The following is a 27131-nucleotide window of genomic DNA, read 5'->3' as shown; positions in this document are numbered from 1 at the left end:
CAGCTTTATTGCCCATCCTTAGTTTCCCTTCAGAAGGTGGTGGTGAGTTGCCTTCATGAACCGTTGCAGTCCTTGAGTTGTAGGTACACCCAGTGTGCTGTGAGGGAGGGATTTCCAGAATGTTGCCCCAACGACAGTGAAGGAACGGCGATGTATTTCCACGTCACGGTGGTGAGTGACTTGGAGGGGAACCTCCAGGTGGTGGGATTCCCAGGTATCTGCTGCTCTTGTCCTTCTAGGTGGTAGTGGTCGTGGGTTTGGAAGGCGCTGTTTAAGGAACCCTGGTGAGCTACTGCAGTACATCTTGTAGATGGTACACACAGCTGCCCCTGTTCGTCGGTGGTGGAGGGTTTGAATGTTTGTGGAAGAGGGAGCAATCAAGGAGGCTCCTTTGTCCTCGATAGTGTCAAGCTTCTTGAGTGTTGTTGGAGCTGCACTCATCCAGGCAAGGGGAGAGTATTCCATTACAGTCCTGACTTGTGCCTTGTAGATTGTGGACAGACTTGGGGGGGTTCAGAAGGCGAGTTACTTGCCGTAGGATTCCTAGCCTTTAACCTGCACTGGTAGCCCCTGTATTAATATGGCTAGTCCAGTTCAGTTTCTGATCAATGGTAACCCCCCAGGATGTTGATAGTGGGTGATTCAGCGATGGTAATCAGGTAAATTGCGCCCAATGTCTTTGGGTCTATAATGCAGAACTGTCAGGACCACTCACTGTCCCTTAGAAAATGGTCTGACATTGCTCAATGCTGCAAGGTTAATATATTAACACACCTGGTGTATAGTAAACACTGGGGGTAAATTTTCCAACCCTGCCTGCCGCGGGAATAGTTGCAGGCAGGACGGAAGCTTTGACTGACCATTAGAGGGTCTGTTGATCCCGGGCAGGGATTTCTGGCCTTGGGGTGAGCAGAACGGGAAAATCCCGGCCTGGGAATGTATCAAAGACCAGTATGTCAGGTGCTGGCAGCCAGTGAAGGGCTGCTATCTGCTGAAAAGATTTTTGTCCAGCTATGCGACAATATGAACCTTTGAAGCATGAACGGTTGAAGGTGTGCTTAGAGGTGGCAAAGTAAATGTGGTCCTTTAGCAAGAGACTGAATTTAAAGTGTTTCAATTGAGTCCTACAGCAACTGTTCCTCAGGCAGTCCAGCCATGCTATGGGATGACACCATAACTCCATCATTTTTAGGGTGTTGTGCAGACTTGATGCCAACTATAGTCCCAGGTGCAAATATTCCCAGTGCAGGGAATATTGACACCTGGGGCTATACTGAGAAGCCCACAGGCTTCTGCTTCTGATAATGGGAGGCCCAAGCAGAATGAGCAGCCCCATGTTTCTCACAAAGCTTTTGACAAATAAATCTGATGTGATTCATTATTACTATACGGTCATCAACCATGAATGCATACACTCTGGTAAAACCATAGCAACCAAGCGAAATCAGTCTTCAGCAATCCAGTTCTGATGGTGGATGGAAGGTAGAGAAACTTTACACACACTTTACTCCAGTTAATGAACCATTTGTTAAATTCAACTATTGTTAATCTGAAGCACAGGTGAATGGCTTTGCACTAACATACCTTTCAGCAACTCTGTCACCATGGAAACAAAGTGCTTTTAAAAAAAATGTTTTTGTTAGGGGTTTTCTTACAAAACAAAGATGAAAGTGAACATACACAGAAACTATATACATCGGTTACAATTCATATTTCTCTGGAAGTGCCTAGTTTTGATTTGGCCTGATCCCAACTCCCCTCTTTTCTTCCCAATCCCTCTCCCCTTCTTGCTATCTGTCTTCTTTGTTCGTTGGATCTTCTGACCCGGTCCTGCGAGGGTAGTGTGGTGCGACGTATGCTGTTACATGTTATGTATGGTTGGGTTCTATGCCTCATTATTTCTTCCATCCATCCTTCCTCCCGCCCAGCCTAATGCTCTTACCATCCTTATCCCCGCCCCCCCTCCTACCCCGCCTTGTTACTGTCCCCCCCTCCTTACTCCCCGACCCCCATTTACTCCCCTGGTTGTCCCACTATTTGTATTGTGTATCCCCCCCCGTTGCCAGGCACTCTCCCCTGCAGGAGACGCTCCATGGCCCCCCTCTCGCTCGTACCTCCTGGTGCTAGCTTTCCCGCTAGTGTGATGAGCCCCCTCTTGGGGTTGGCTATGTGTCTACCGTTCGCTCACTGTCAGGTGTCCCCTCCTGCCATCCTCTGTACCCTTTCCTACGTTCCGCTGCCCTCACCCCTTCTTTCCTCCGCTTTAGTTACAGTATTCAAAGTGAGGCAGTGCAGTCCTGCACAAAGTGTCTCTCATGTTGATTAAAGTCCCTTCTGGCGATCTTCTCACCGCTGTCTTTGCTGCTGCTTTCCCAGCCTGTTTTCCAGGAGTCCGGAGGGGTCAAGGAGAAAATCTCCCTGCCCTGGAATGTGACTCAGAGTTTAGCCGGGTACAGCATCCCAAATGTTACTTGGCTTGTGTATCACCCTGTTGAACTCTGCCCGGTGCTTGACCAGGTCTGCCTCAATGACTTGGTAAATCGTGATCTGCTGCCCTTCCTAATTGCAGGTCCTTGTCTGCCTGGCCCAGCCTAGGATTCTTTCCCGGCCCTGGTATCTTGGTGATAATCGCCGTCGGCTGCTCTCCGGCCTTGGGTCTCGGCTGGAGCGGCCAGTGGACTCTGTCTATTTCTGGCGGGTTGGGGAAGCTGTCCCTTCCCACCAGGTTTCCCAGCATCTGGGCCACATAGTCCGTGGAGTCTCTACCTTCGATCCTTTCGGCCAGGCCCACTATTCTGAAGCTTTGGTGCTGTAACTGGTTCTCTTGATCCTCCATTTTCCCCACACAGACTTCACTGCGTCACGACCATCCCCACTATTTCCATCTCCAGGGCGCGATCCTTTACTCTGGTCTGTTGAGGCTCTTTCTAGTTCCTTGATTGTGTTCCTCTGGGCCTCCGGTCACCTCTCTACCTTGTCCAGGGCCACCTGCATGGTTGCCAGAGCCTCGGCGACTACCACCTTAACCTCAGCTTGGATATCGGTCTTTATCTCTTCCCTATACTCTTAGTTCCCTGGAGAGGAACTCCCTCCATCCGTCCTCTGATGAGGGGGAACTCAGTGTGTGGTTTGTCTCGTTCTGTTGTGGCCGGCGCTTCGTCGCCTCTTGCGTCTGCCTTGTCGGCCGTTTGTTTCTCCTGGTTTCTTCCATTTCTTGCCTCCCGAAGGCCTCTGGAATTACTGTTGTTTGACATCCTCTCTTGTATTATTGTTGGATAGGATGAGGGGATACTTTTTTTCCTGTTTTAGCAGGCTATTTTGGGTAAAAGAGCCTATTTTTGGGTTCGTAGGAGGAGCCTGATGTGCGACGACTCAGCACATCCCCATCACCGGAAGTTGGAACAAAGCACTTCTTGGGCTGGATACCACCTGTAACTTTTTTTACAAAGAACAAAGAACAAAGAAAATTACAGCACAGGAACAGGCCCTTCGGCCCTCCTAGCCTGCGCCGATTCAGATCCTTTATCTAAACCTCCGTTTTTCCAATGAAACAATCCTAATCTACTCAACCTTTCTCCATAGCTAGCACCCTCCATACTAGGCAACACCCTGGTGAACCTCCTCTGCTCCCTCTCTAAAGCATCCACATCCTTCTGGTAATGTGGCAACCAGAACTGCACGCAGTATTCCAAATGTGGCCTAACCAAAGTCCTGTACAACTATAACATGATCTGCCGACTCTTGTACTCAATACACTGTCCGATGAAGGCAAGCATGCTGTATGCCTTCTTGACCACTCTATCGACCTGCGTTGCCACCTTCAGGGTACAATGGACCTGAACTCCCAGATCTCACTGTACATCAATTTTCCCCAGGACTCTTCAATTGACCGTATAGTCCGCTCTTGAATTAGATCTTCCAAAATGCATCACCTCGCATTTGCCTGGATTGAACTCCATCTGCCATTTCTCTGCCCAATTCTCCAATCTGTCTATATTTTGCTGTATTCTCTGACAGTCCCCCTCGCTATCTGCAACTCCACCAATCTTAGTATCATCTGCAAACTTGCAAATCAAACCACCTATACCTTCGTCCAGATCATTTATGTATATCACAAACAACAGTGGTCCGAGCACGGATCCCTGTGGAACACCACTAGTTACCTTTCTCCATTTTGAGACACTCCCTTCCACCACTACTCTCTGTCTCCTGTTGCCCAGCCAGTTCTTTATCCATCTAGCTAGTACACCCTGAACCCCATACGACTTCACTTTTTCCATCAACCTGCCATGGGAAACTTTATCAAACGCCTTACTGAAGTCCATGTATATGACATCTATAGCCCATCCCTCATCAATTAACTTTGTCACTTCCTCAAAGAATTCTATTAGGTTTGTAAGACATGACCTTCCCTGCACAAATCTGTAATCTTTTCTGCAACGATGAAGTGTTGACAGAATATTATCACAATGGAGTAACGTTAATATAAGAAGGGATTTCACCAATGTTGGAAACTTTGACTATCAGCAAAATCTGGAAAGTTATCTTGCCAGCAATCCTTTCAGTGATGAATATTTGACGTTTTCCCCATGAGTGGCTGGCTGTAAGATGATGGGAAGCAAGTTTCCACTTGGTGGAGGCAGGAAGGAAAGGTGAGTGGTGACTACATAGTCAGGGGTTGAGGTAGATCCATTTGCAGATGTGAAATTGTATGTTACTACTTAGGTGCCTGGTCTCAAAATACTACAGAGTGAATACAATAGGTTCTGAGGGCAGGCAGCCAGCTGTTTTTGTGTGGGAGCCAATGACGTAGAGATGAATAGGTTCAAGGGTCTGCAAAAGGATTGGAATTGGTTACATTGTAGGTTAAGGGCAGAATCTCCAGCATAGTTCTCTGGATAACTCCCGAGTGCAATGTACCAGGCCAGCAAGTGCAAGATTAGGATCGTCAACAAGTGGTTGATGGATGGTGTGGGTGGAGGAACATCAGATTTATGGGCGCTACAACCCCTTTTGACGCCAGACAAGATTGGGTTGGTCGATTGGGTTGGTCTTTACACAAATCAGACAGGCACCATGGCTTTGCAGAGGGAGTAAAGAGATCGCTGGCAAAAGATTGAAACTAGTTTGGGTGTTTGTAAGTCATATGAATGTGAGGAAAAGACCAGCCGAACACATGGTGAAGGTGGGGAATAGTTGTCCCAAGCAAGAGTATTGTATAAATACATGTACCACAGTAAATAAAACAAGTGAATTAGGAGCACAAATTCAGCATAAATAATTCAACATAGCAGCTATTACCAAGATCTGCTTACAAGTTGATCATGGCTGGAAGCTACACATTCTAACTTATGCGATCTTTAGAAAAGACTATACAATTGTGCAGCAATTTGATTTTAAAAACTCCACAATTACAGCAGTCAGGGGATCCAAGCAGTGGATACACAACAGGTAGAATTAAGGAACAGTAAAGATTCATGGAGATATATGGAATTTTTGATGTAGTGGGGTGCTGGAACAGGTTAAAACTGTGGTTGCTGGCTTAGTGGTGCATGATATTTAATGTGATTAAAAGCTTGTAAGTGTATATGACAGCTCCAGTTCTATCCTTCACTGCCCTCCTATCGTGAGTTTTAACTTAGCAACAGAGAATGGTTGGCGAAAGGCGAAGGCTGGAAACTTTGGATCGCTTTTGGACTCGGGCAGTTGTTGTGGAAACCGGCAGGAAGTAGGATTTATATTCATGGAATCTAAACCATGTGACTGGTGGAAGAATGGGATTGTTGAGTAGACATGGCTAATCACAGTCCAATCAAAGAAAAGACATGGTCCCGCTGTTGTTCCTTCCTGCAAGAAGTAAGACTTTCTGAGATGGACTCCAGTCACCTGGATAGTGATGAAAGTTTGGATTTTCTAATAGAATTCTTGAATGAAATCTACAAAGCGTTAAATGCGTATGAACAATGAGCACCTGTTTAATGCGTATGAGGTATCGTCACTATATCATAGAATTGAACAAATTGGATAAAGGGTCAGCCAAGTTCACTTTGGGGATCTCATAGCTGCTAGTGTTTAATGGATTGTGCTAAGGTATCTCATCTGTTCAGACAATTAGTTCTTTGAGAAAGAAACTCCATTGGGTCAGATCCCTGCTGCCTTAAACAAAATATGGTTGAGAAATGACCTTCCCCTTCAGTCTTCATGGAAAAATGGAGCTATTCTGCAGGGACAAAGCATAGAAGACTTGATGGTTACCAGATTTCCAAATAGGCCACATACCGGACACAAGTAACAATACAACTGAATGTTTAAAGATAGACCGAATGGCGATGAAAGCATGTACAGCAAATCCATTTGTACCAGCAGAAGTTGAAATTGGAACAGTAATAATGGGTGAATGAATCTCAGGAATGCCCGAGTTAAAGTTATTAGGTGTGGCTGTCAGAGCTGGTGGGCATTAATAGTTCTGAGGTGGGACATCTGCCCCATTAAAAACAGAAAGTTCCACCTCAGAGAGCTGCTGGCCAATCAGAGGCCAGCAGCTCTGCAGTACTGTGGTGCTACTGGGCGTGGTGGGAATTATCAGCATTGCAGTGAAGCCAGTACTGGATCCACAATGCCAGGCGAGTCTGGGGTTAAGCTAGCAGGCCCCTATGGATGGGGGTGCAGGGTCAGGGAGGAAGGACAGTTTGAAAGGGGGGGCTTTGGGGATGGTTACACTCTGGGGGAAGTGACTTTTGATGGCAAGATACAAATACCTTGGGAAGGGCCTCTGATGGCCCAGGGAACGCGCACTGCCTCCCTCTGCCATTTAAATCCTGACAGTGATTGGATGAGGCCCTTAAGTGGGCATTAATTGTCCGCTTAAGGACTCTTTTTGGTCTACGGGTAGGCAGGCTGCTTTCTCATTCACCCTGCCGCTGGTACAAAATGCAGTGGGGCAGGGGTGGCAGGTAGTTACTGGGCATGGCACCCACTGGATTCAACATACTTCCCTGCTTTCAAACCCACTGGAAAGGAAGCACTAAATCTGGCCATGAGTATCATTTTGCAGTGAATTTACCGGAGTGAAGAGGCAAGGTCTTTGAAATGCTACATGAAGAAGGTAGTTCTGAGGAAAAGAATGAAGATATGGATGGATTGGAATAGTTTACACTGGCGATGAATGTAAAAGTTGCAGATTCATTTAATTGTGCTGTATTAGATAGTGCATGTACTTCAACGCTCTATGGGATAAATTGGTTGAAGTGTTCCTTCGAATCCCTGATTGACGCAAGAAATGTACCATTTGCTTTAGGTTTGACAATGACAACATTTTGAGGTCACTTGAGCGTGATAGTTCCACATAAAACAGCTAGAGCAAGTGATTTTATAAGTATTGATGTAATATCTGGCCTAAGTTATTTTTAGAAATCATTGGCTCTGCAGATTACCCAGTCAGAATATTATTTTATTCCCTTAACTAAACCTGATGTTTCACATCAGAGTGTCCGAACAATATTAATGGCATCAGCCGATAAAGATAAGAGTTCTGAAGCCACCTGAAGCGGTGGGAGATGCAGAAGGTAAAACTGTGGAAACTACGCAAAAGCATCTATGGTCTAAATGATGCTTCCAGGATATAGAATTCCTTGGTGAAAATAGGTAGTGTTCAACTAAAAACAGACCCACCCTCAGTGTTTTGTTGGTTCTATAAAGGAACATTTTCAAGAACCCTCATGATGCATGTTGATAAGTTCTTATGTGGTGGTAACTGTGGAATTTGAGAAAATTATTTATGATTAAGGTTGGAGACAAATTTCAGGTTGGGGGGTTTGTGGGGATTAAAAATAAATTGATTTAGAAATTAAGCAAAGTGGGGCTAGAATAAATTTAAATCAACAATCCTATCTAAAAAGTGTTTTTCCCATCCCAGTTAATTTGACTAGCTCATTACAGAAAGATTATGTTAAATTTAAAGAAGAAACATAGATTGTTGCCAAGCCTGTTTGGACAGTTGAGCTGGCTGTGCAGTCAAACCAGGCCAGATGTTTTGTTGCAGTTAAATACTCCAGTGAAACACCCCCAAATAGAAGACATTCTGAGAATGAATAAAACATTGCAAAAATAATATCTGGAAAAATATGTACTTGAGTTTCTATCCTCAGCTTTGTCCCTTAAATAATACTTCCTGAAGTTCTTCATTTACTTCCCTATAATTTGTATCAATTACACTGATGGGACATTTGTATGTTACTTTCCTGATTATTGCAGAATCATCTGACCTATGATGCTGATCTGTATAGTTATTAATGGACTGTAGCCAGGGAGCTAGATAAATTCATATTAATTGTGTGTGTTAAATGAAATCACAATCCTGTCAAGTGTAGTCCCTTTACACACTTTCCCTTACTGAGATGCAGGGAGGCGCCACAGAGATTGTATTGAGTCCCGTGGCTCTAGCAGCCTACTGCAGAATACTTATTACAAATTACGATCACTCCAGCTCCTATCATACATATTGGGTGCATCCATGCTAACTCAATTTGCCCACCATACATTCTGGATGATTGATATGAATGAAGTTATTTCCAATATCTTTGTTTGCTCAACCGGTTAAATGTAATGAGATTCCTGTAAATATAATAGAAATTGACCATTTCACATTTGAAACCAAACTTAGTTGTTTCAATAAATCCTGCTGCATTTCGAAGGGATTAAATATACCAAGTAATTGCACCTTAACAAGGTGCAAACCACTTACCTAACATGTTTCCTACAGCGCAAGCTGTTACTTGACTCCTTTCGAAGACATTTAAGTATAATAAAGTAATTGTGCTTGAATGATGTGGGAAGTCCTCATTGAGGACGTGTTTCTGCCTGAACACACTGTTAAGCTGCGACTCTGTAATTGAAAGTAATGGGAATGGAAAATGGTTTGCGCTCTTTGTTCAATCTTAAATGTGGGCGGTTTCTGTAATGGGGTCTGTACTTCCTTTTTCACTAAAGAATAACCAACGGTTTAGGCATTAGACCGATTGCGAAGAACCACACGATTTTAGTCTGCCAGGGTCATTTGCTTGTTACTGGTAAGGTCCGGACAACAGCCAGGGCCTCAGAGGTAGTTTGTTGGTCTGAGGAAATACAAAGACCAGCTTACTGGATGAGACTGTAAGTATAGTCCTAACGCGGAATACACGGAGGGAGAGGTTTGAGACCTCTTACTGAACTTACTGTGGAGCAGGAGGAGCACGCCTGTCCCTCTTGGCTCCACAATATGATGATAGAATAAAAACTGTCCTGATATTTTTGTAGGCAGCCTCCATGCACGAGAGAATACTGAGCGTAGAATGCACGATCAGATATAATCATCCTGTTTTAATTCACAAAAGCTTTGAATTATACAAAAGTAATAACGAAGGATTGGTGCAAAACTATCATTCAAATTTCCAAATTGTATACTGATATTTTAGCTGCTAGTCGCTGATGTTTTGTTAAGTGGAAACATTTCTATAAATTAAACCTATGACATAATCGGTTGATTGTTACGGAATATGTTCTGGGACATGTCACTGATGATGTTTCTTATTTTCCAGTGTTTCTGTGCCTTCTGATTGTGAAGAGCCAGTCCCGGCTCTTCCTCCAGCTCTTCCACTTCCGATTCTTCAATCTGATGACACAGATAAGCCAACTACTGATATAACAGATCGACAAAAAGAACTTGCAAGGTATTTTTTTAAAAACTGGCATTTTCATAGATATTCAACGGCCGCTGAACATCTCAATAGTGTTTTGCAGACAAAAGTGTTTTTGAAGAGTTCAGTCACTGTTCCAATGTAACATGGTGCAGTTGTGTTTTATTTTAACAAGGCCATGGGGTAAATCATAGCCTTTATTGCCTGTGTGTTATGCATCACCTGAACACAGAGAGTTTAAAGGGAGGATTGTGCATCTGTCATGGAGCTCGCCTGATTACAGATGTGTGATACTCGTCACCTGATTTTCTTTGTACATGTGCACTGCTGGCGCAATGGAGGATCCCGCTGACGGAGAATTCAGCCCAAAATGTTTAGTAGAATTCAAGCACTTTCCCTGGTAACAGTGGGTCTATGGAATGCGTGATGGTCAGGCAACTGGTTGAAGAGGTTTCTTGACAATTAATCGGGCAGACAGAAATTAAGCAGAATTTTTGATGGAATGAATTCTAGATTAATCTACGAGGCATCCGCGGCAATAAGAATTCCAAACTGAAAAGTTTCCTCTTTACAACCGTTTAATAATAATATTCTTTATTAGTGTCACAAGTCGGCTTACCTTAATACTGCAATGAAGTTACTGTGAAAACCCCCTAGTCGCCACACTCAGGCACCTGTCCGGGTACACAGAGGGAGAATTCAGAATGTCCAATTCACCTAACAAGCACGCCTTTTCGGGACTTGTGGGAGAAAACCGGAGCACCCGGAGGAAACCCATGCAGACACAAGGAGAAAGTGCAGACACCACACAGACAGCGGGAATCGAACCCAGGACCCTGTCGCTGTGAAGAAACAGCCATAACCACTGTGCTACTGTGCTCACACCCGACACTGCTCACACTCAACACTGCTCACTCCTCTCCTCCTGCACCCCTGCTCCCCTTCTTCCCCGACACTGCGCACACCCCCCCAGCACCATTCAATCCTCTCCCCCACACCCCGACACTGCTCACCCCAACACCGATCACGTCTCCCCTGCACTATTCACTCCTCTCCCCCACACCCCAACTCTGCCCTGTTGCTTGCATTCTCAACAATGCTCAGCCTTCTCCTGACACTGCTCAACCATCCCCCCCTCCCCCGATAATGCTTCCAGATGGACCCTGTCTTTGTTTTTCGGTTTGCCCCCTTAAATCTACACTCCCAACCCGACTCAGAATCTCTCCCAGCACATCACAACTCCCTCACCTCCCCACTGCACTTCCCAACGGTGCTTAGCCTCCTCAATCAGATTGTTACCCCGTCTCCCTGCACTGCTCACTCCCCCCCTCCCCCAACCATACCACTGAAAATGCTCACCCTGTCCTGCACCTTTGACAATGCTCAGCCTCTTCCTTCACGCTGCTAATTCCCTAACCTAGCCCAGTCTCCCAGCTCCGCCCTGACCTTGGTCAGACCAAGGAGCCAGGGATTCCGGATGGTGAGCCAATGGGTGACTTAATGCTGGCTAGGAACAGCTCTAGGGCCCGATCTACCGAATTGCAATAGAGTCCCTTGTCGAGCGTGTTTAACCAAGTGTTTCCTGACGCTCGCAGCACTGAGAAAGACCACACTATCTAACGGGACTTTGTTATATTCCGGGGCCTCAGCAGGGAATGCCCATCTAAGGCCGCACTTAGTCTTGTTCCTGTACTGAGGAACTCCGCTCGCTGGAACACCATTTTTAAATGGCGTCCTGATCTCTCGATCCCACCCCCCACTCCGGTGCGACCCCCCCCCCCCCCCCCCCCCCCGCCCCCCCCAAGCCCAAACTCACAGGGGCAGGGCACCCCTGGGCCCCATCACAAGCACTAGCTCTCATTCTAATATGTAAATTTGTCAAATACTGATCCCGCCTACAATGGCTGGGATTCAGGTCACGACATCTCGCGAGATCTCATTAGATCTTGCGAGACGTGGTGAGCTAGGTAGATCCAGGAAGAGGAGCACAGTGCAGCCGGTAGATCGCACCCCTGAAGATATCTGTGTAAAAAGCAGTGCAAACATTGGCCAAACAGCCCATGTTTATGTATTTAGGGGTGCCACAGAATCAATTCTGGCGTACTAAGCTTTCTGCGTTCAGGTGTAAACTGGCTCCTTGGAACTTCCAATATAACTGCGACCCTCATCTCAGCATGTACTGCTGCTGAGATTGGATGAAATGGGCCAGTATTTTGATTCTGCTCTCCTTGTGTCTAGTGAGGCAGCAACTAAGCGACATCAGTTTCGATTGAAAACGACACACCAGCTCTGTTGTTCTCATCTGCTCATTGAGTCTCCTCTCACTGACCCCACAATTCATAGAATTTACAGCGCAGAAGGAGGCCATTCGGCCCATCGAGTCTACACCGGCCCCTAAAAGAGCACCCTACCTAAGCCCACACCTCCACCCTATCCCCGTAACCCAGCAACCTCAACTAACGTTTGGACACCACGGGGCAATTTAGTGTGACCAATCCACCTAACCTGCACATCTTTGGACTGTGGTAGGAAACCAGAGCACCCGGAGGGGATCCACGTGGACATGGGGAGAACATGCAGACTCTGCACAGTCAGTGATCCAAGCCGACAATCGAACCCAGGCCCCTGGCGCTGTAAAGCAACCATTGGGCTACCGTGCCACCCTCAAACAATGGTGGGTCTTCGTTCAAGGGTACCGATGGATATGATCCCAACACAGATCGCATCCCATGAGTTTCAGACCCATATTCTTTACAAGTAGTCACTTTTCACCCGAATACCTCATATGCAATCTCAGAAAACATTTTTCATGTGTTGCGTCATTTAAAAATCTAATGTTCAATAGAAAGTTACTTATTGGCTGTATTTAAGAAAGGCACTAATTTTAAGGATTATTTTTTAAGTTCCAGTGTCCTTTTTACCAGTTTCTGCCATTCAAAAAATCTATTTAGATTAGAATAAATTGAGAATATAAGCAAACTGCTTCAAGAGGCGTAACACAGGTGGGGCTATCCCACTGTGCATTGGGTAAGTAAGGCAGTGAAAAAAGCAATTTCTTCACTTTTGCATTATGCAAATACTTTGATGTGAAAATATGCGCCGAAATCTTCTGAAATTGTAGTTATTTGTACTTACGGAGGTGATTTTGGCTGTTCGTCCATAAATTACTATGTTGCTGCGTAGTTCAACAGCTATTGCCGATAAAACCTGCCATGTCATTTTATTTTATTTTATGGAACAAAGTCGCTTTGAGATACCTTGTCATGTTTTGCATTTTTCAATGTTTCTTTATCAAGTGATTCTGAGGAGCCAATCGTTCTCCCTCTTCCATCTGTGCCACCTCCTCTTTTACTTGAAGGGAGTAGCGAACCTAAGGTTGATACGACAGAGCTCCAGGGACGGGAGAGGTATGTGGAGTAAAAATCTGAAACCTGTTTTCTGTGATACTTTGTTTTCTATTTGAGAACGAATCAATTAACGGAAGATGAGAAAGGGTTTGCAATTGTCTGACTTTTGAGCTTGTTGTCACTGAGAGGTGTGTTTTGAGTTTGATGGTGAGTTGAGGAGACTCTTTCTTGAGTTAGAAGCACACCCTGGTGGACAAAGTCTGTCATCACAAGAAATTGCCCAGATCGGAGGACAGTGGCATTTCTTGTCTGGTTCTGGCTGTTTCAGCTCCTTGTGTTTGAGGAATGAGGACTGAAAAACTTGGGCTGGGTTCTCCGATTTTGAGGCTATGTCCCCACGCCGGCTGGGGGCTAGCATCAAGGCAACGTAGAGCACCCGGCTTTAGTTGCCGATACGGCCTGGAGAATTGCCGGGTCCGTGGCCGCGCGTGCGTCCGGGACCCTCCCCCATAGTTCCCCCAGCCCCTGGCAAAGTCTCCCCTGCCCGCGGATCGTCCCTCCCCTGACTGTGGCATATCTTTGGAGGGGGCGGAACATCGCGAAAGCGGCGCCACCCTGGATTCCGGCCGACCGTTGAACGCAATTTCGGCGGCGGCGACCGGAGAATCTCACCCCTTGAATTTCTTTGCTTTCTTTAGCATTTAAGCCATTGTTGTCATTGAAAGAAAATTTCTGTTTAATGGACTCCGACACTTGGCAAATGTGCTGGACACAACTTTTCTCAATCTTTTTGACGTCTTTGGCAATTTGCCTGTCTAAGCCTGACAGTGCTTGTTTGTAAGGATCATCATATACCTGGTGGTACAGTGGCCAGAGGTTTCCTGGTCATGACAGCACCCGGAAAATGTTCTGCCCATGAAACAGACACAGCTGATCCCCAGTTACATAATTCAGCTGGAAATTAGGACTTTGAGGGAACTAAAGTGTGCAAAATGTTGTTTTCTGATTTCTGGCACCACAAACATTGCTGTTTGTCACAGCTTTTCTCAGGGAGACTTGCACCTCTGCCCCTACATTTTGGGCACCCAACGAGCTCCTTCCCCCACCCCACCCCTAGTTCCCTAACATAATTAAAGTGATTCTGGAGAAGGTATGGCATTTCTCATGGGTATGGTTTCTGTGGATTAGGAAGGGATGATAGCAGTTCTTGGAGGTGAGAAGGTTAAATCAGTCTGGAAGTAGACACACCCATTAAATAATCCTTTCCAAAAGCAGCACAGGTTCTTTGAGGGGATCTCAGAGGAGCTCTGTATTTGATCAGTGTGATTGACCAAGGCTACTGATGCACAATTATGTAACCTTCTTCGAGAAGATCTTCATACCTGGTCCACTGCCTGTCACTATCAAAGTTATCACTAACCCCAAAATACTTTAGCGCTAATACTTTCAAAATGCCAAAGTGCCAACCACCCAGGTGTCAGATATGGGGGGAGGTAAACAAAATCTCCATTTCTAGTTCAGATTTCTCCAAAGCTACACACTTGCAAAATGATTTTTTTCAGGATCACAGTGGTTGCTCAGAAGTAATTACTCAGAAGAACCTGGTGGGCGATTCAGCAGGATGTTGCCTGGGATGGAACATTTAAGCTATGAAGAGAGGTTGGAAAGGCTTGGGTTGTTCTGCTGGAGCAGGGAAGACTGAAGGGCGACCTGATCGAGGTGTACAGGATTATGAGGGGCATGGACAGGGTGAATAGGGAGCAGCTGTTCCCTTAGTTGAAGGGTCAGTTATGAGGGGACACAAATTCAAGATGAGGGGCAAGAGGTTCAGGGGGGATTTGAGGAAAAGCTTTTTTACCCAGAGGGTGGTGACGGTCTGAAATGCACTCGCTGGGAGGGTGGTAGAGGTGGGTTGCCTCACATCCTTTAAAAAGTACCTGGATAAGCACTTTACACATTCAGGATTATGGGCCAAGTGCTGGCAAATGGGATTAGGTAGGCAGGTCAGGTGTTTTTCATGGATCGGTGCAGACCCGATAGGCAAAGGGCCTCTTCTGCCCTTTGTGATTCTATGATTCTGAGATCATCTCTCATTTGCCCAAATTCACAGGATTCTTCAAGCTGTGTTACTGCAGTCACAGACTCTTTTTTCACCTTGAACCCTAGTGTTGAATATATAGCATTCATAAGTTCTGTTCATTTGGGATTCAAAGCTTTCCTTCAGGGCTTTTCAGATATCCACTGTTTTTATTTCTGTTCTTCAGAGAGATTTAGGGTGCAACACAATTTGTAGCAGTCTCTCCCCAGCAGTGTTGAAAGTGATGTTACTCGTAATGGCTCCAGCTTGTTGATTAAATATGTTGCAAAAGAAATCTCATACTTTGGCAAGTGGAAAAACTGTCAGTCCTACCACATATTGCATTTAATTTCGATAGAATCAGGGAGAGGAAAATTAACAGCCATTTTAACTTAGCCAATTTGTTTGCTTTCCTTTAAAATGGCTGTCAGTGGCTTTTAGCAGCTCTGAACATTTCTGTGTTCTTCTTTCAGTCGAGCTTCTCTCCAGCTCTTTAGTACATGACTGCATTTCAATCCCAAACATGCACCATTCAGTATGGCACAGAGCAATACGGATTAGACAAGTCCCACATTTGGGGCGTGATTTTACAGCCACGATAAGCCCAAAAAGCAGCTCGCCGCAGCGCAGCGTATCGATAGAAGCTGGGAGACCCCACTCCCGGGATCTACCCGGCTCACCATGCCTCGAGAGATCTAACGTGATCTCATGCGATATTGCGATGCAAATCCTGCCTGTTATGGGCAGGATCACTTTTTAGAAAATCTACATATTAAAGCGAGACAGCTTGTACTGAGGCGTGGGATCTATCTCCTTCACCCCAGAGACCTCGGGTGAGTGCTGTTCAGTACTGGTCTCCACAGATAGGGACCAGACGGGACGGCACTCATGGGGGTCTCCCAGGGGATCTCCCAACTTTGGGCAGGGTGGTACCCTGGCACTGTTCGTGCCACCCAGGCACATTGGTACTATCAGCCTGGCACTGCCAAGTTGCTTAGTTGGCACTGCCATGGTGCAAATCTGGCATTTTTAACACGGTGGTGATCCAGCCAGGGGTGTTGTTTGCTGGTGTTGGGGGGGGGGGGCTGGTGGACCCTCCCATAAGATGTTGGGGCTGGGGGGGGTGCGGGGTCACTTTGGGGGCTCCAGAGATCAGGACGCCGTTTAGAAATGGTGTCTCGATCACTCGCTATACTGAGGGGTTCCGGCGAGCGGAGTTCCTCGGTGCACAAAACGGGACTATGTGTGGCCTTGGCTGCGTATTCCCCATTGAGATCCCCTATCTAACGTGGGTGCCAGTTTATAGCATTGTGTTTCTCAGCACTTTGGGACTTTTGTTCCCATTTAGTTAAATACCGCCCTTGATGTCTTTAGCACTATTATAGGTATTACGGTACCTGATAGGCTAAAGCACCATTGGTGGTAACTGTATGCTCTCTATTGGTTAGAACGTATGATAGCTCCGCCCTGCTAGGTGGGGTATAAGAACCCGTGCCGCCCCAGCAGCCTTCATTCTGTACCTGAGCTGCTGGGGGAAACATCTAGCTTATTAAAGCCTTCAGTTAGACTACAACTCGCTTTAGTGGTCATTGATCGTGCATCAATTTAATAAGCTAGTTTTTTAAGAAGAAAGGATGGAGCTCCGAATCAAGCCGGAGTGTCTGCAACTTAGCCCCCACGCGGCGAACTCAGCGGCGATCTTTAAGCACTGGCTGGCGTGCTTTAAAGGGTATCTCGGGCGGGCCGAAAACGCACCCACGGGAGAGCAGAAACTGCACGTCCTGCACTCAAGGGAGATTTACACCCTCATCGAGGAAGCGGAAGACTTCGATGCAGCAATAGAGCTGCTAAAAGTACACTATATTCGCCCGTTAAACCAGGTCTACGCCCGGCATCTGCTTGCAACAAGGCGACAAACCCCTGGGGAAATCGCTGGAGGAATTCTACCGTGCACTCCTGGTGCTGGGAAGAAGCTGCAGCTGCCTGCAAGTTTCGGTGAGCGAACACACGGAACTCTTAGTCCGGGACGCTTTCGTGGCAGGTATGCTATCTTCACAAATCCGCCAGGGTCTGTTAGAAAAGGACACCCTGGGTCTCAGGGAGGCACAGGCCCTTGCAGGCTCCCTGGACGTGGCCTCCAGGAACGCCCGCGCTTACGTTCCAGACCGCGCGGCAGCCCCCTGGGCAGCGTGGAAATCCCTCCGCTGCCGACCCCGAGACTTCCCCCATTCCCCCACAGGTCTGCGCTGCAAGGTGGCCTGGTAACCCCGGGGGGCCCTGCTGCTACTTTTGCGGGCAGGCCAAGCACCCCCGCCAGCGCTGCCCGGCCCGTGCATCCACCTGCAAGGGATGCGGCAAAAAGGGCCATTTTGTGGGGGTATGTCAGGCTACCGTGGTCTCTGGCGGCGAATCCGGACCGCAACCACAAACGTCTCCACAGGCCACGTGCGGCCAGCGGTCGCTGCCATCTTCATATTCCAGGGCCACGTGCGGACCCCGGGTGCCACCATCTTGTTCCACGGACGCCACATTGGAGGGATGGGTGCCGCCATTTTGTGCACCCCCAACCATGTGCGACCAATGGGAGCCGCCATCTTGGATGAACCCCCAGGACCCCAGCTCGACTGACCACGCACTGCCCGAAGAGAACTCTCAACTGCTGAGATTAGCCTCAGTGACTCTGGATCAGTCTCGGCCTCGAACACTCTCAACTGCTACGACGACCGTATTCATCAACGGGCCCGAGACGTCCTGCCTAATCGACTCTGGGAGCACGGAGAGCTTCATAAACCCTGACATGGTAAGGCGCTGTTCTCTCCTCATCCACCCCATTAATCAAAAAATCTCTCTGGCTTCCGGTTCACACTCAGTGGAGATAAAGGGGTTTTATGTAGCAAACCTCACAGTCCAGGTTAGGGTGTTCAAACATTTCCGTCTCTATGTCCTTCCCCACCTCTGCGCGGCTACACTCCTGGGTTCAGACTTCCAGTGTAACCTTCAAAGTCTGACCTTCAGAATCGGCAGCCCTATACCCCCCCTTACTGTCTGTGGCCTCGCGACCCTTAAGGTCGACCCGCCTTCCCTGTTTGCGAACCTTACCCCGGATTGCAAACCCGTCGCCACCAGGAGCAGACGTTACAGTGCCCAGGACCGGATCTTTATTAGGTCAGAGGTCCAAAGGCTACTGAGGGCAGGGGTCATTGAAGCCAGTAAAAGCCCCTGGAAAGCTCAAGTAGTGGTGGTAAAGACCAGGGAGAAGCATAGGATGGTCATCGACTACAGTCAGACCATCAACAGGTTTACGCAGCTGGACGCGTACCCTCTCCCCCACATTGTCTAATGACTCACCGGGGAGTTGCTGCCTCGTGGGCAGGTGGTGCCTGGTGTAGAGTTTGTTGATTGGCTGGATATAATGTCCTTTTAGAAGCTCCATAGCTTCAGGGTAAGTGGGAGCATCCCGGATAAGGGAAAAAATCTCGGAGCTCACCCGTGACTACAGGATCTGGAGCTCCTGTGCAACCGAGGGTTGTTCAGTCGCTGAGCCGAGGTAGCTTTCGAAGTAAGCTAGCCAGTGGTTGAAGGCCGATGTGGCGTTGACTGCTTGCAGGTGCAGCTGTAGGCGATCTGGCTTGATGCGTAGTTCCATCGCTGTAATATCTCTGCTTAATAAATTGATGCACAATCAATTACGACAAGACGAGAGTGGAGAGTAATCAAGGCTTTATTAAGCAGAGATGTGTTGCCTCCTGCAGCTGCAACAGAATGGGAGCAACTCGGTGTGCACACACATTTATACTCCACCTACTGGGTGGAGCCAGCAGGCAGGGATCTATCCCCGTACCTGTAGTACAGGAGCCTTACCGTATTACCTCTGATAACAACTATTATACAATCAGTGATGACTACCACACTTGGTACCCAAAATAGTTGACTGTATCAAAAGACAATACAATGAGGACACCAATTACTTGGCACCCAGAATACATTCACTCCCCCCTTCCCCGACCTATATCAGTAGAAAGGCACACCAGACCTGCCCACTGGAAAAGGTCACTCCATCATGGAGCATGGTGGAGGAGAGAAAGAAAAATATTCCACCCCATCCACAGTTCAGCCCAGAACAGGTCCGGCACATTTTATATCAAACCAAATACAGAACAACCACGGAAGGAGAACACAAAGCAGGCAGGAAGACAATAAAGACACCAGCCGTATACCAGGGACAGAAACCACAGGAAACAAACAAAGGAACAGCACTATGAGCTGCCAAGGCAGCACAAGCCCCTCCCGTAGCAAACCTATGTCAGTGGAAGGGCACCCAATGGGTATACGGGAAAGTATGTGTGTGAACATTAGTGTGTGCCCTTAGTGTTGGGTGGGGTTACTGGGTTATGGGGTTATGGGGATAGGGTGGCGGTGTTGACCTTGGGTAGGGTGCTCTTTCCAAGAGCCGGTGCAGACTCGATGGGCCGAATGGCCTCCTTCTGCACTGTAAATTCTATGATAATCTATGATAATCGATGATATCCGATCTTGTAAACAGGATCGCGCATTATAAGGTATTCTCCATGGTGGCTCTCAAATCCGCCTACCATCAACTACCCCTCTGTACTAGTGACCGCAAATACACTGCCTTCGAAGCAGATGGGCGGCTCTATCATTTTTTAAGGGTTCCCTTTGGTGTCACTAACGGGGTCTCGGTCTTCCAACGCGAGATGGACCGAATGGTTGACTGGTACGGCTTGCGCGCAACGTTTCCGTATCTTGATAACGTCACCATTTGCGGCCATGACCAGCAGGACCACGACACCAACCTCCGAAAATTCTTCCAGACCCGAAAAATCCTTAACCTTACATACAACAAGGATAAATGCGTGTTTAGCACCGACTGCCTAGCCATCCTCGGCTACGTAGTGCGAAATGGAGTTTTAGGCCCTGACCCTGTACGCATGCGCCCCCTTATAGAGTTCCCCCTCCTTCACTGCTCCAAGGCCCTGAAGCGCTGCCTAGGGTTTTTTAGCTACTATGCCCAGTGGGTCCCCAACTATGTGGACAAGGCCCATCCCCTGATCAAATCCACAGCTTTTCCCCTGTCGATAGAAGCCCGCCAGGCCTTCAGCCGCATCAAAGCAGACATTGCAAAGGCCATCTGCACGCCATCGACGAGTCCCTCCCCTTCCAGGTCGAGAGCGATGCGTCCGACGTAGCTCTGGTGGCCACCCTCAACCAAGCGGGCAGACCCATGGCCTTCTTCTCTCGTACCCTCCATGCTTCCAAAGTCCGCCATTCCTCAGTCGAAAAGGAGGCCCAGGCCATAGTAGAAGCTGTGCGACATTGGAAGCATTACCTGGCCGGCAGGAGATTCACTCTCTTCACAGACCAATGGTCGGTGCTTTCATGTTTGATAATGCACAGCGGGGCAAGATAAAAAACGACAAGATCTTGCGGTGGAGGATCGAACTCTCCACCTACAACTACGAGATCTTGTATCGTCCCGGGAAGCTAAACGAGCCTCCTGACGCCCTGTCCCGCGGCACATGTGCCACTGCACAAGTGGACCGCCTCCGAGCCCTCCACGAGGACCTCTGCCACCCGGGGGGGTCACTCGCTTTTTCCATTTTGTCAAGACCCGCAACCTGCCCTACTCCATCGAGGAGGTCAGGACAGCCACCAGGGACTGCCAAATCTGCACGGAGTGCAAATCGCACTTCTACCAACCAGAGAAAGCGCACCTGATAAAGGCTTCCCGTCCCTTTGAACACCTCAGCATGGACTTCAAAGGCCCCCTCCCTTCCACCGACCGCAACACGTACTTCCTGAACGTGATTGACGTGTACTCCCGGTTCATTTGCCATCCCCTGCCCCGACATGACCGCAACCACGAACCACCGTCATCAAGGCCCTCCATAGCATCTTTGCATTGTTCGGGTTCCCCACTTACATACACAGTGATAGGGTGTCCTCCTTTATGAGCGCCGAGCTGCGTCAATTCCTGCTCAGCAAGGCACCGCCTCGAGCAGGACGACCAGTTACAACCCCAGGGGTAACGGACAGGTAGAGAGGGAGAACGGAACGGTCTGGAAGACCGTCCTACTGGCCCTACGGTCCAGGAACCTCTCAGTCTCCCGCTCGCAAGACGTCCTCCACTCCATCCAGTCACTGCTTTGTATAACCACCAATCAGACACCACACGAACGTCTCCTTGTCTTCCCTAGGAAGTCCTCCTCTGGGACCTCGCTCCCGACCTGGCTGGCTGCACCCGGACCCATCCTGCTCCGCAAACATGTGCGGGCACACAAGTCTGACCCGTTGGTCGAGAGGGTCCATCTGCTCCATGCTAATCCCCAGTACGCCTACGTGGCGTACCTCAACGGCCGACAAGATACGGTCTCCCTACGGGACCTGACGCCCGCCGGAACCCCACGCACATCCCAGCCACCAGTCCCACCCTTCCCTCCACCGCAGCACCTTACAGGAGGATCGGTCCTTCCGCCAGCCCCGTCTAGGCCCCCCCCCCCCCACCCCCGATGCCCCCCACAGGCGCTCCCTTCCCAGGTCAACCGTTTTCCCCACCAACGCCGTCTTGGGGTGCCGAAGCTGCCATGGAGATCGAAGCCACGCTCCCGGAGTCACAGACGTCCGAGCCGCCACCAGAGTAACCACCGAAGCTCCGACGATCACAGAGGACGACCAGGGCCCGCGATCGACTGATTGCTTCATTTTAATTGTAAACTATAAATATAAACCATCAAATGTACATGGCTATCAGAATTGTAAATAGATACTAAACACTGTACGGAGGTATAACGGTACCTCCATAACTAATTATACCATGTTGCCATGTTTTGTAGTTTCAGGCCACCACCCCCGCCGGACTCTTTTTTAACAGAGGGTGAATGTGGTATTATAGGTATTACGGTACCTGATAGGCTAAAGCATCATTGGTGGAAACTGTATGCTTTCTATTGGTTACAATGTATGATAGCTCCGCCCTGCTAGGTGGGGTATAAGAACCCGTGCCGCCCAGCAGCCTTCATTCTGTACCTGAGCTGCTGGGGAAAACATCTAGCTTATTAAAGACTTCAGTTGGACTACAACCTCGCTTTTGTGGTTACTGATTGTGCATCAAGCACCCCACCCAACTAATTGCATTCAGGATGCTAAAACTAGTCAGTCTTAGTGTTCCTGAGTAATGCTAAGATTATTGCCCCCGAGTATAGTCTTGTGACTCAGTGCAGGAGGTGTGTGTGCCAGGACAACTTTGCTGGAATGATTTGTACAATCAATAACTTTGTCAATGATCATTGTTCAAGTTTACTTTTTAAAAATGGTCACCTGGACAAGATACTGAATGACTGCCTGTGGAACTGGCTCTGTCTGTTGAATTATAGTTTGCTGAGTCACTTCCTTCAGAAGTAGTGAAGTAAGAAAGAAAAAGAAAATCTGAGGGAATGCTGTAAGTTGAGTTCCATTAATCAATTAAGTGAAAAATTACTGTCTTGTTAACATTTTAATTTAACCCAAGATAAGTTTTCCACATATACATACATTATATATATGTGTGCGCAATAGGTCAAATATACATTATTTATATATTATGCATTATATATGTATGTACAGTCTCAATCTGGTTAATTCTATTTATGTGAAAATCGGAGAGGAATGAGAACAACCATATTGCTTTATCATATACAAACACCAGTCAGCTTTGAAGAAACTAAGGGAAGGAGTTTCCAATTGACTTTTGGCTGGCAGCCAAAGTGTGTGGCTGAAAAATCCCAGCCTAAGAGTTTGCCTGACGACCCAACTTGCTCTCTCCCCCAGGCCTGCTGAGGTCGGGGACTGAGGCAGGTGGGCCTGAAATTACAAGTGCCAACCGGCATGTCACTTTCCCGACAATGGCCAATTTTACTGAGGCTGCCATGGTTAGTAGCCCCCATGAGGGTGAGCAGCCAGTTAGGCTCATTAAGAGCCTTGTTAACCAGAATTAAAGGAGGCTGATAGGGATTTTCCAGTCAACTTTCAGTTTCCCAATGCGAGTGGAGATAGTTCAACTGCCGGAGACATGTACACGGCAGCAAGGTGGGATGGATTGGGTTTGCGGTGGGGACAGCGTCCAAGGAAGGCCTTCAGGCCCTGTCTGCCTAGTTGTGGGTATAACCTAAAACTGCCCTTTGTAGGGAATTCCTCTATCCCCTTCTTTCTTACTTCATATGCATGCTCCCATGCGCGCACGCACACACACCACCAGAAGAGCACCTGCGACCCAGATTAGTAATTGTAGTAGCTATGTTGTCTGTGAAGATCAGTGTAATCAGTGCCAAACTGAACAATTACACAAAGCACTGGGTAACAGTATGGCTTTATTTTAACTATGCCCAGAATACAGTTTCACAGATTTTAAAATTCAGTGTTTTGGCTGTAACAGATCAAGTAGGCTTCCCCATAAGTGTGTAAAACAGCTTGCAAAATAGAAGAATAAGATGTGAATAAAAGTGCAGATCAAACTGGCCTTTTAGGTGAATAAAATGACGAAAGCTGCAGCCCAGAAATCTAGCTGAAGTCGTGAAAGGGTTAAAAATGCATTAAAGCGAGACCTCCTTTGTACAGTCTGGCAGACCCCTGAGGTGAGGCAGCAGAAGCAAAACAGTCTGTCTGCAGAATAACCTCCACATACCTACTTTTCTTGGTTTGGGAATATCACGTTGGCAATACGTGATTTATCTACTTCTCTTATGCACGTGCTTTCTTTGCAAACATTTTTATTCCTGTTAAATCCACTAACTGTGTATTAAGTCTGAAGTGATTTTAAAGGAGCCAATATATGAAAAATGTTATCCAGATCTGAATGTGGAATGAATCCAAATTAACTTTTTGCCTTGCCCCTCGGCTCCATTGATTTAAAAAAAAATTTGGGCATGTCAGACAGCTGGAGAATGCTTGGTTCACAAGCCTGATCAATAAATACATATTTTCAGTGCAAAATCAGCAGGATTACCAATGAAATGTTAAAAGAGGCAATAATAATTACCATACTCACTGACTTCATGGTAAATCCGGCCTATATTGTTGCTTCTCGTTTTCACCAAATATGCGGGGCTTCATCTTTGATGTACACAGTGTGCAGAAAAGAAAATCAACAACAAAGGGTTTTATTTCCATGAATTTGTTTCAAAGAACCACGCTTTTTTTTCAAATTCATCTTGATCAGCCTCCACAACCTCCACAACATTGTCAAATATTAATAATTGAAACATATCAGTTTGAGGGAACCGCTTTCTTTACTTGAAATTGCTTTATGGTCTCGCTATTCTAATGACAGTCTGCTTAATCAATGAATGGGTGTGATCACAAATGTGGCTTAAAATTTTTATACCCGTGGCAATATTTTGTTGTGTGGAGGAATATCAGCTCGATATAATTAAGCACTTCTGCAACCGCATTTGGTTTTATTTCCTACACGCAGTATATGTCTGGTGCCCATGGAAACCAACATTATTTTTTAACCCTGACTGGATTATGCTGACTGTAGGTTACAAAAACGTTGTTGCTTGCTGTCTCTCCAGCTCTGCACAAGAACAAAGACTACATCACACTATAGGGGACAAGTACACTGAGAAGCAGGTAGTTACGAGTTAATTGGACAACAATTCAGTTCCTCGAGGGGCCAATCTTCTGGTTCGCTGATTTACGTGCTGGGACTGGAGCAGAGCAAACTGTAGTTGCGTCGACTTGAACTCGCCAGATTTCCCATGGGTAGCCTCCTCCGTTGTGTATTATGCATTCGGCCTGAATCAGACGCTTTCTTTCAGCGCTGAGCAGAAATGATCACTTCACAGGTTTTTCCCAGTTCTTTTTGGTGCAAACTCTGGTAGGACTGAGCAATGAAAACAAAACACCAGGGATGCTGGAAATCTGAAACAAAGATGCTGAGAAATCTCAGCAGGTACAGCAGCAGCCGTGGGAAGGTAAACAAAGAACAAAGAACAAAGAACAAAGAACAAAGAAATGTACAGCACAGGAACAGGCCCTTCGGCCCTCCAAGCCCGTGCCGACCATACTGCCCGACTAAACTACAATCTTCTACACTTCCTGGGTCCGTATCCTTCTATTCCCATCCTATTCATATATTTGTCAAGATGCCCCTTAAATGTCCCTATCGTCCCTGCCTCCACTACCTCCTCCGGTAGTGAGTTCCAGGCACCCACTACCCTCTGCGTAAAAAACTTGCCTCGTACATCTACTCTAAACTTTGCCCCTCTCACCTTAAACCTATGCCCCCTAGTAATTGACCCCTCTACCCTGGGGAAAAGCCTCTGACTATCCACTCTGTCTATGCCCCTCATAATTTTGTATACCTCTATCAGGTCGCCCCTCAACCTCCTTCGTTCCAGTGAGAACAAACCGAGTTTATTCAATCGCTCCTCATAGCTTATGCCCTCCATACCAGGCAACATTCTGGTAAATCTCTTCTGCACCCTCTCTAAAGCCTCCACATCCTTCTGGTAGTGTGGCGACCAGAATTGAACACTATACTCCAAGTGTGGCCTAACTAAGGTTCTATACAGCTGCAACATGACTTGCCAATTCTTATACTCAATGCCCCGGCCAATGAAGGCAAGCATGCCGTATGCCTTCTTGACTACCTTCTCCACCTGTGTAGCCCCTTTCAGTGATCTGTGGACCTGTACTCCTAGATCTCTTTGACTTTCAATACTCTTGAGGGTTCTACCATTCACTGTATATTCCCTACCTGCATTAGCCCTTCCAAAATGCATTACCTCACATTTGTCCAGGTTAAACTCCATCTGCCATCTCTCCGCCCAAGTCTCCAGACAATCTAAATCCTGCTGTATCCTCAGACAGTCCTCATCGCTATCCGCAATTCCACCAACCTTTGTGTCGTCTGCAAACTTACTAATCAGACCAGTTACATTTTCCTCCAAATCATTTATATATACTACAAAGAGCAAAGGTCCCAGCACTGATCCCTGTGGAACACCACTGGTCACAGCCCTCCAATTAGAAAAGCATCCCTCCATTGCTACCCTCTGCCTTCTATGGCCTAGCCAGTTCTGTATCCACCTTGCCAGTTCACCCCTGATCCCGTGTGACTTCACCTTTTGTACTAGTCTACCATGAGGGACCTTGTCAAAGGCCTTACTGAAGTCCATATAGACAACATCTACTGCCCTACCTGCATCAATCATCTTAGTGACCTCCTCGAAAAACTCGATCAAGTTAGTGAGACACGACCTCCCCTTCACAAAACCGTGCTGCCTCTCACTAATACGTCCATTTGCTTCCAAATGGGAGTAGATCCTGTCTCGAAGAATTCTCTCCAGTAATTTCCCTACCACTGAAGTAAGGCTCACCGGCCTGTAGTTCCCGGGATTATCCCTGCCACCCTTCTTAAACAGAGGAACAACATTGGCTATTCTCCAGTCCTCCGGGACATCCCCTGAAGACAGCGAGGATCCAAAGATTTCTGTCAAGGCCTCAGCAATTTCCTCTCCAGCCTCCTTCAGTATTCTGGGGTAGATCCCATCCGGCCCTGGGGACTTATCTACCTTAATATTTTTTAAGACACCCAACACCTCGTCTTTTTGGATCACAATGTGACCCAGGCTATCTACACCCCCTTCTCCAGACTCAACATCTACCAATTCCTTCTCTTTGGTGAATACTGATGCAAAGTATTCATTTAGTACCTCGCCCATTTCCTCTGGCTCCACACATAGATTCCCTTGCCTATCCTTCAGTGGGCCAACCCTTTCCCTGGCTACCCTCTTGCTTTTTATGTAAGTGTAAAAAGCCTTGGGATTTTCCTTAACCCTATTTGCCAATGACTTTTCATGACCCCTTCTAGCCCTCCTGACTCCCTGCTTAAGTTCCTTCCTACTTTCCTTATATGCCACACAGGCTTCGTCTGTTCCCAGCCTTTTAGCCCTGACAAATGCCTCCTTTTTCTTTTTGACGAGGCCTACAATATCATTCGTCATCCAAGGTTCCCGAAAATTGCCGTATTTGTCT

General features: G+C 47.3%; 1 protein-coding gene across 2 annotated transcripts in view; it reads left to right on the top strand.

Annotated features, from left to right (window-relative positions):
• The window catches only part of LOC140393173 (uncharacterized), a 384488-nt gene that overhangs the window by 156463 nt on the left and 200894 nt on the right, over window positions 1-27131 (top strand). For both annotated transcript variants that reach the window (XM_072479311.1, XM_072479313.1), the window contains 2 exons: window positions 9576-9707; window positions 12971-13081. In XM_072479311.1, coding sequence (XP_072335412.1) covers window positions 9576-9707; window positions 12971-13081 — 243 coding nt within the window. The remainder of the gene's footprint in view (window positions 1-9575; window positions 9708-12970; window positions 13082-27131) is intronic.

Source organism: Scyliorhinus torazame, chromosome 16 (genome assembly GCF_047496885.1).
Source record: "Scyliorhinus torazame isolate Kashiwa2021f chromosome 16, sScyTor2.1, whole genome shotgun sequence".
NCBI lineage: Eukaryota > Metazoa > Chordata > Chondrichthyes > Carcharhiniformes > Scyliorhinidae > Scyliorhinus > Scyliorhinus torazame.
The sequence above is the reverse complement of the archived record's forward strand: the minus strand, read 5'-3'. Positions and strand labels throughout refer to the sequence as shown.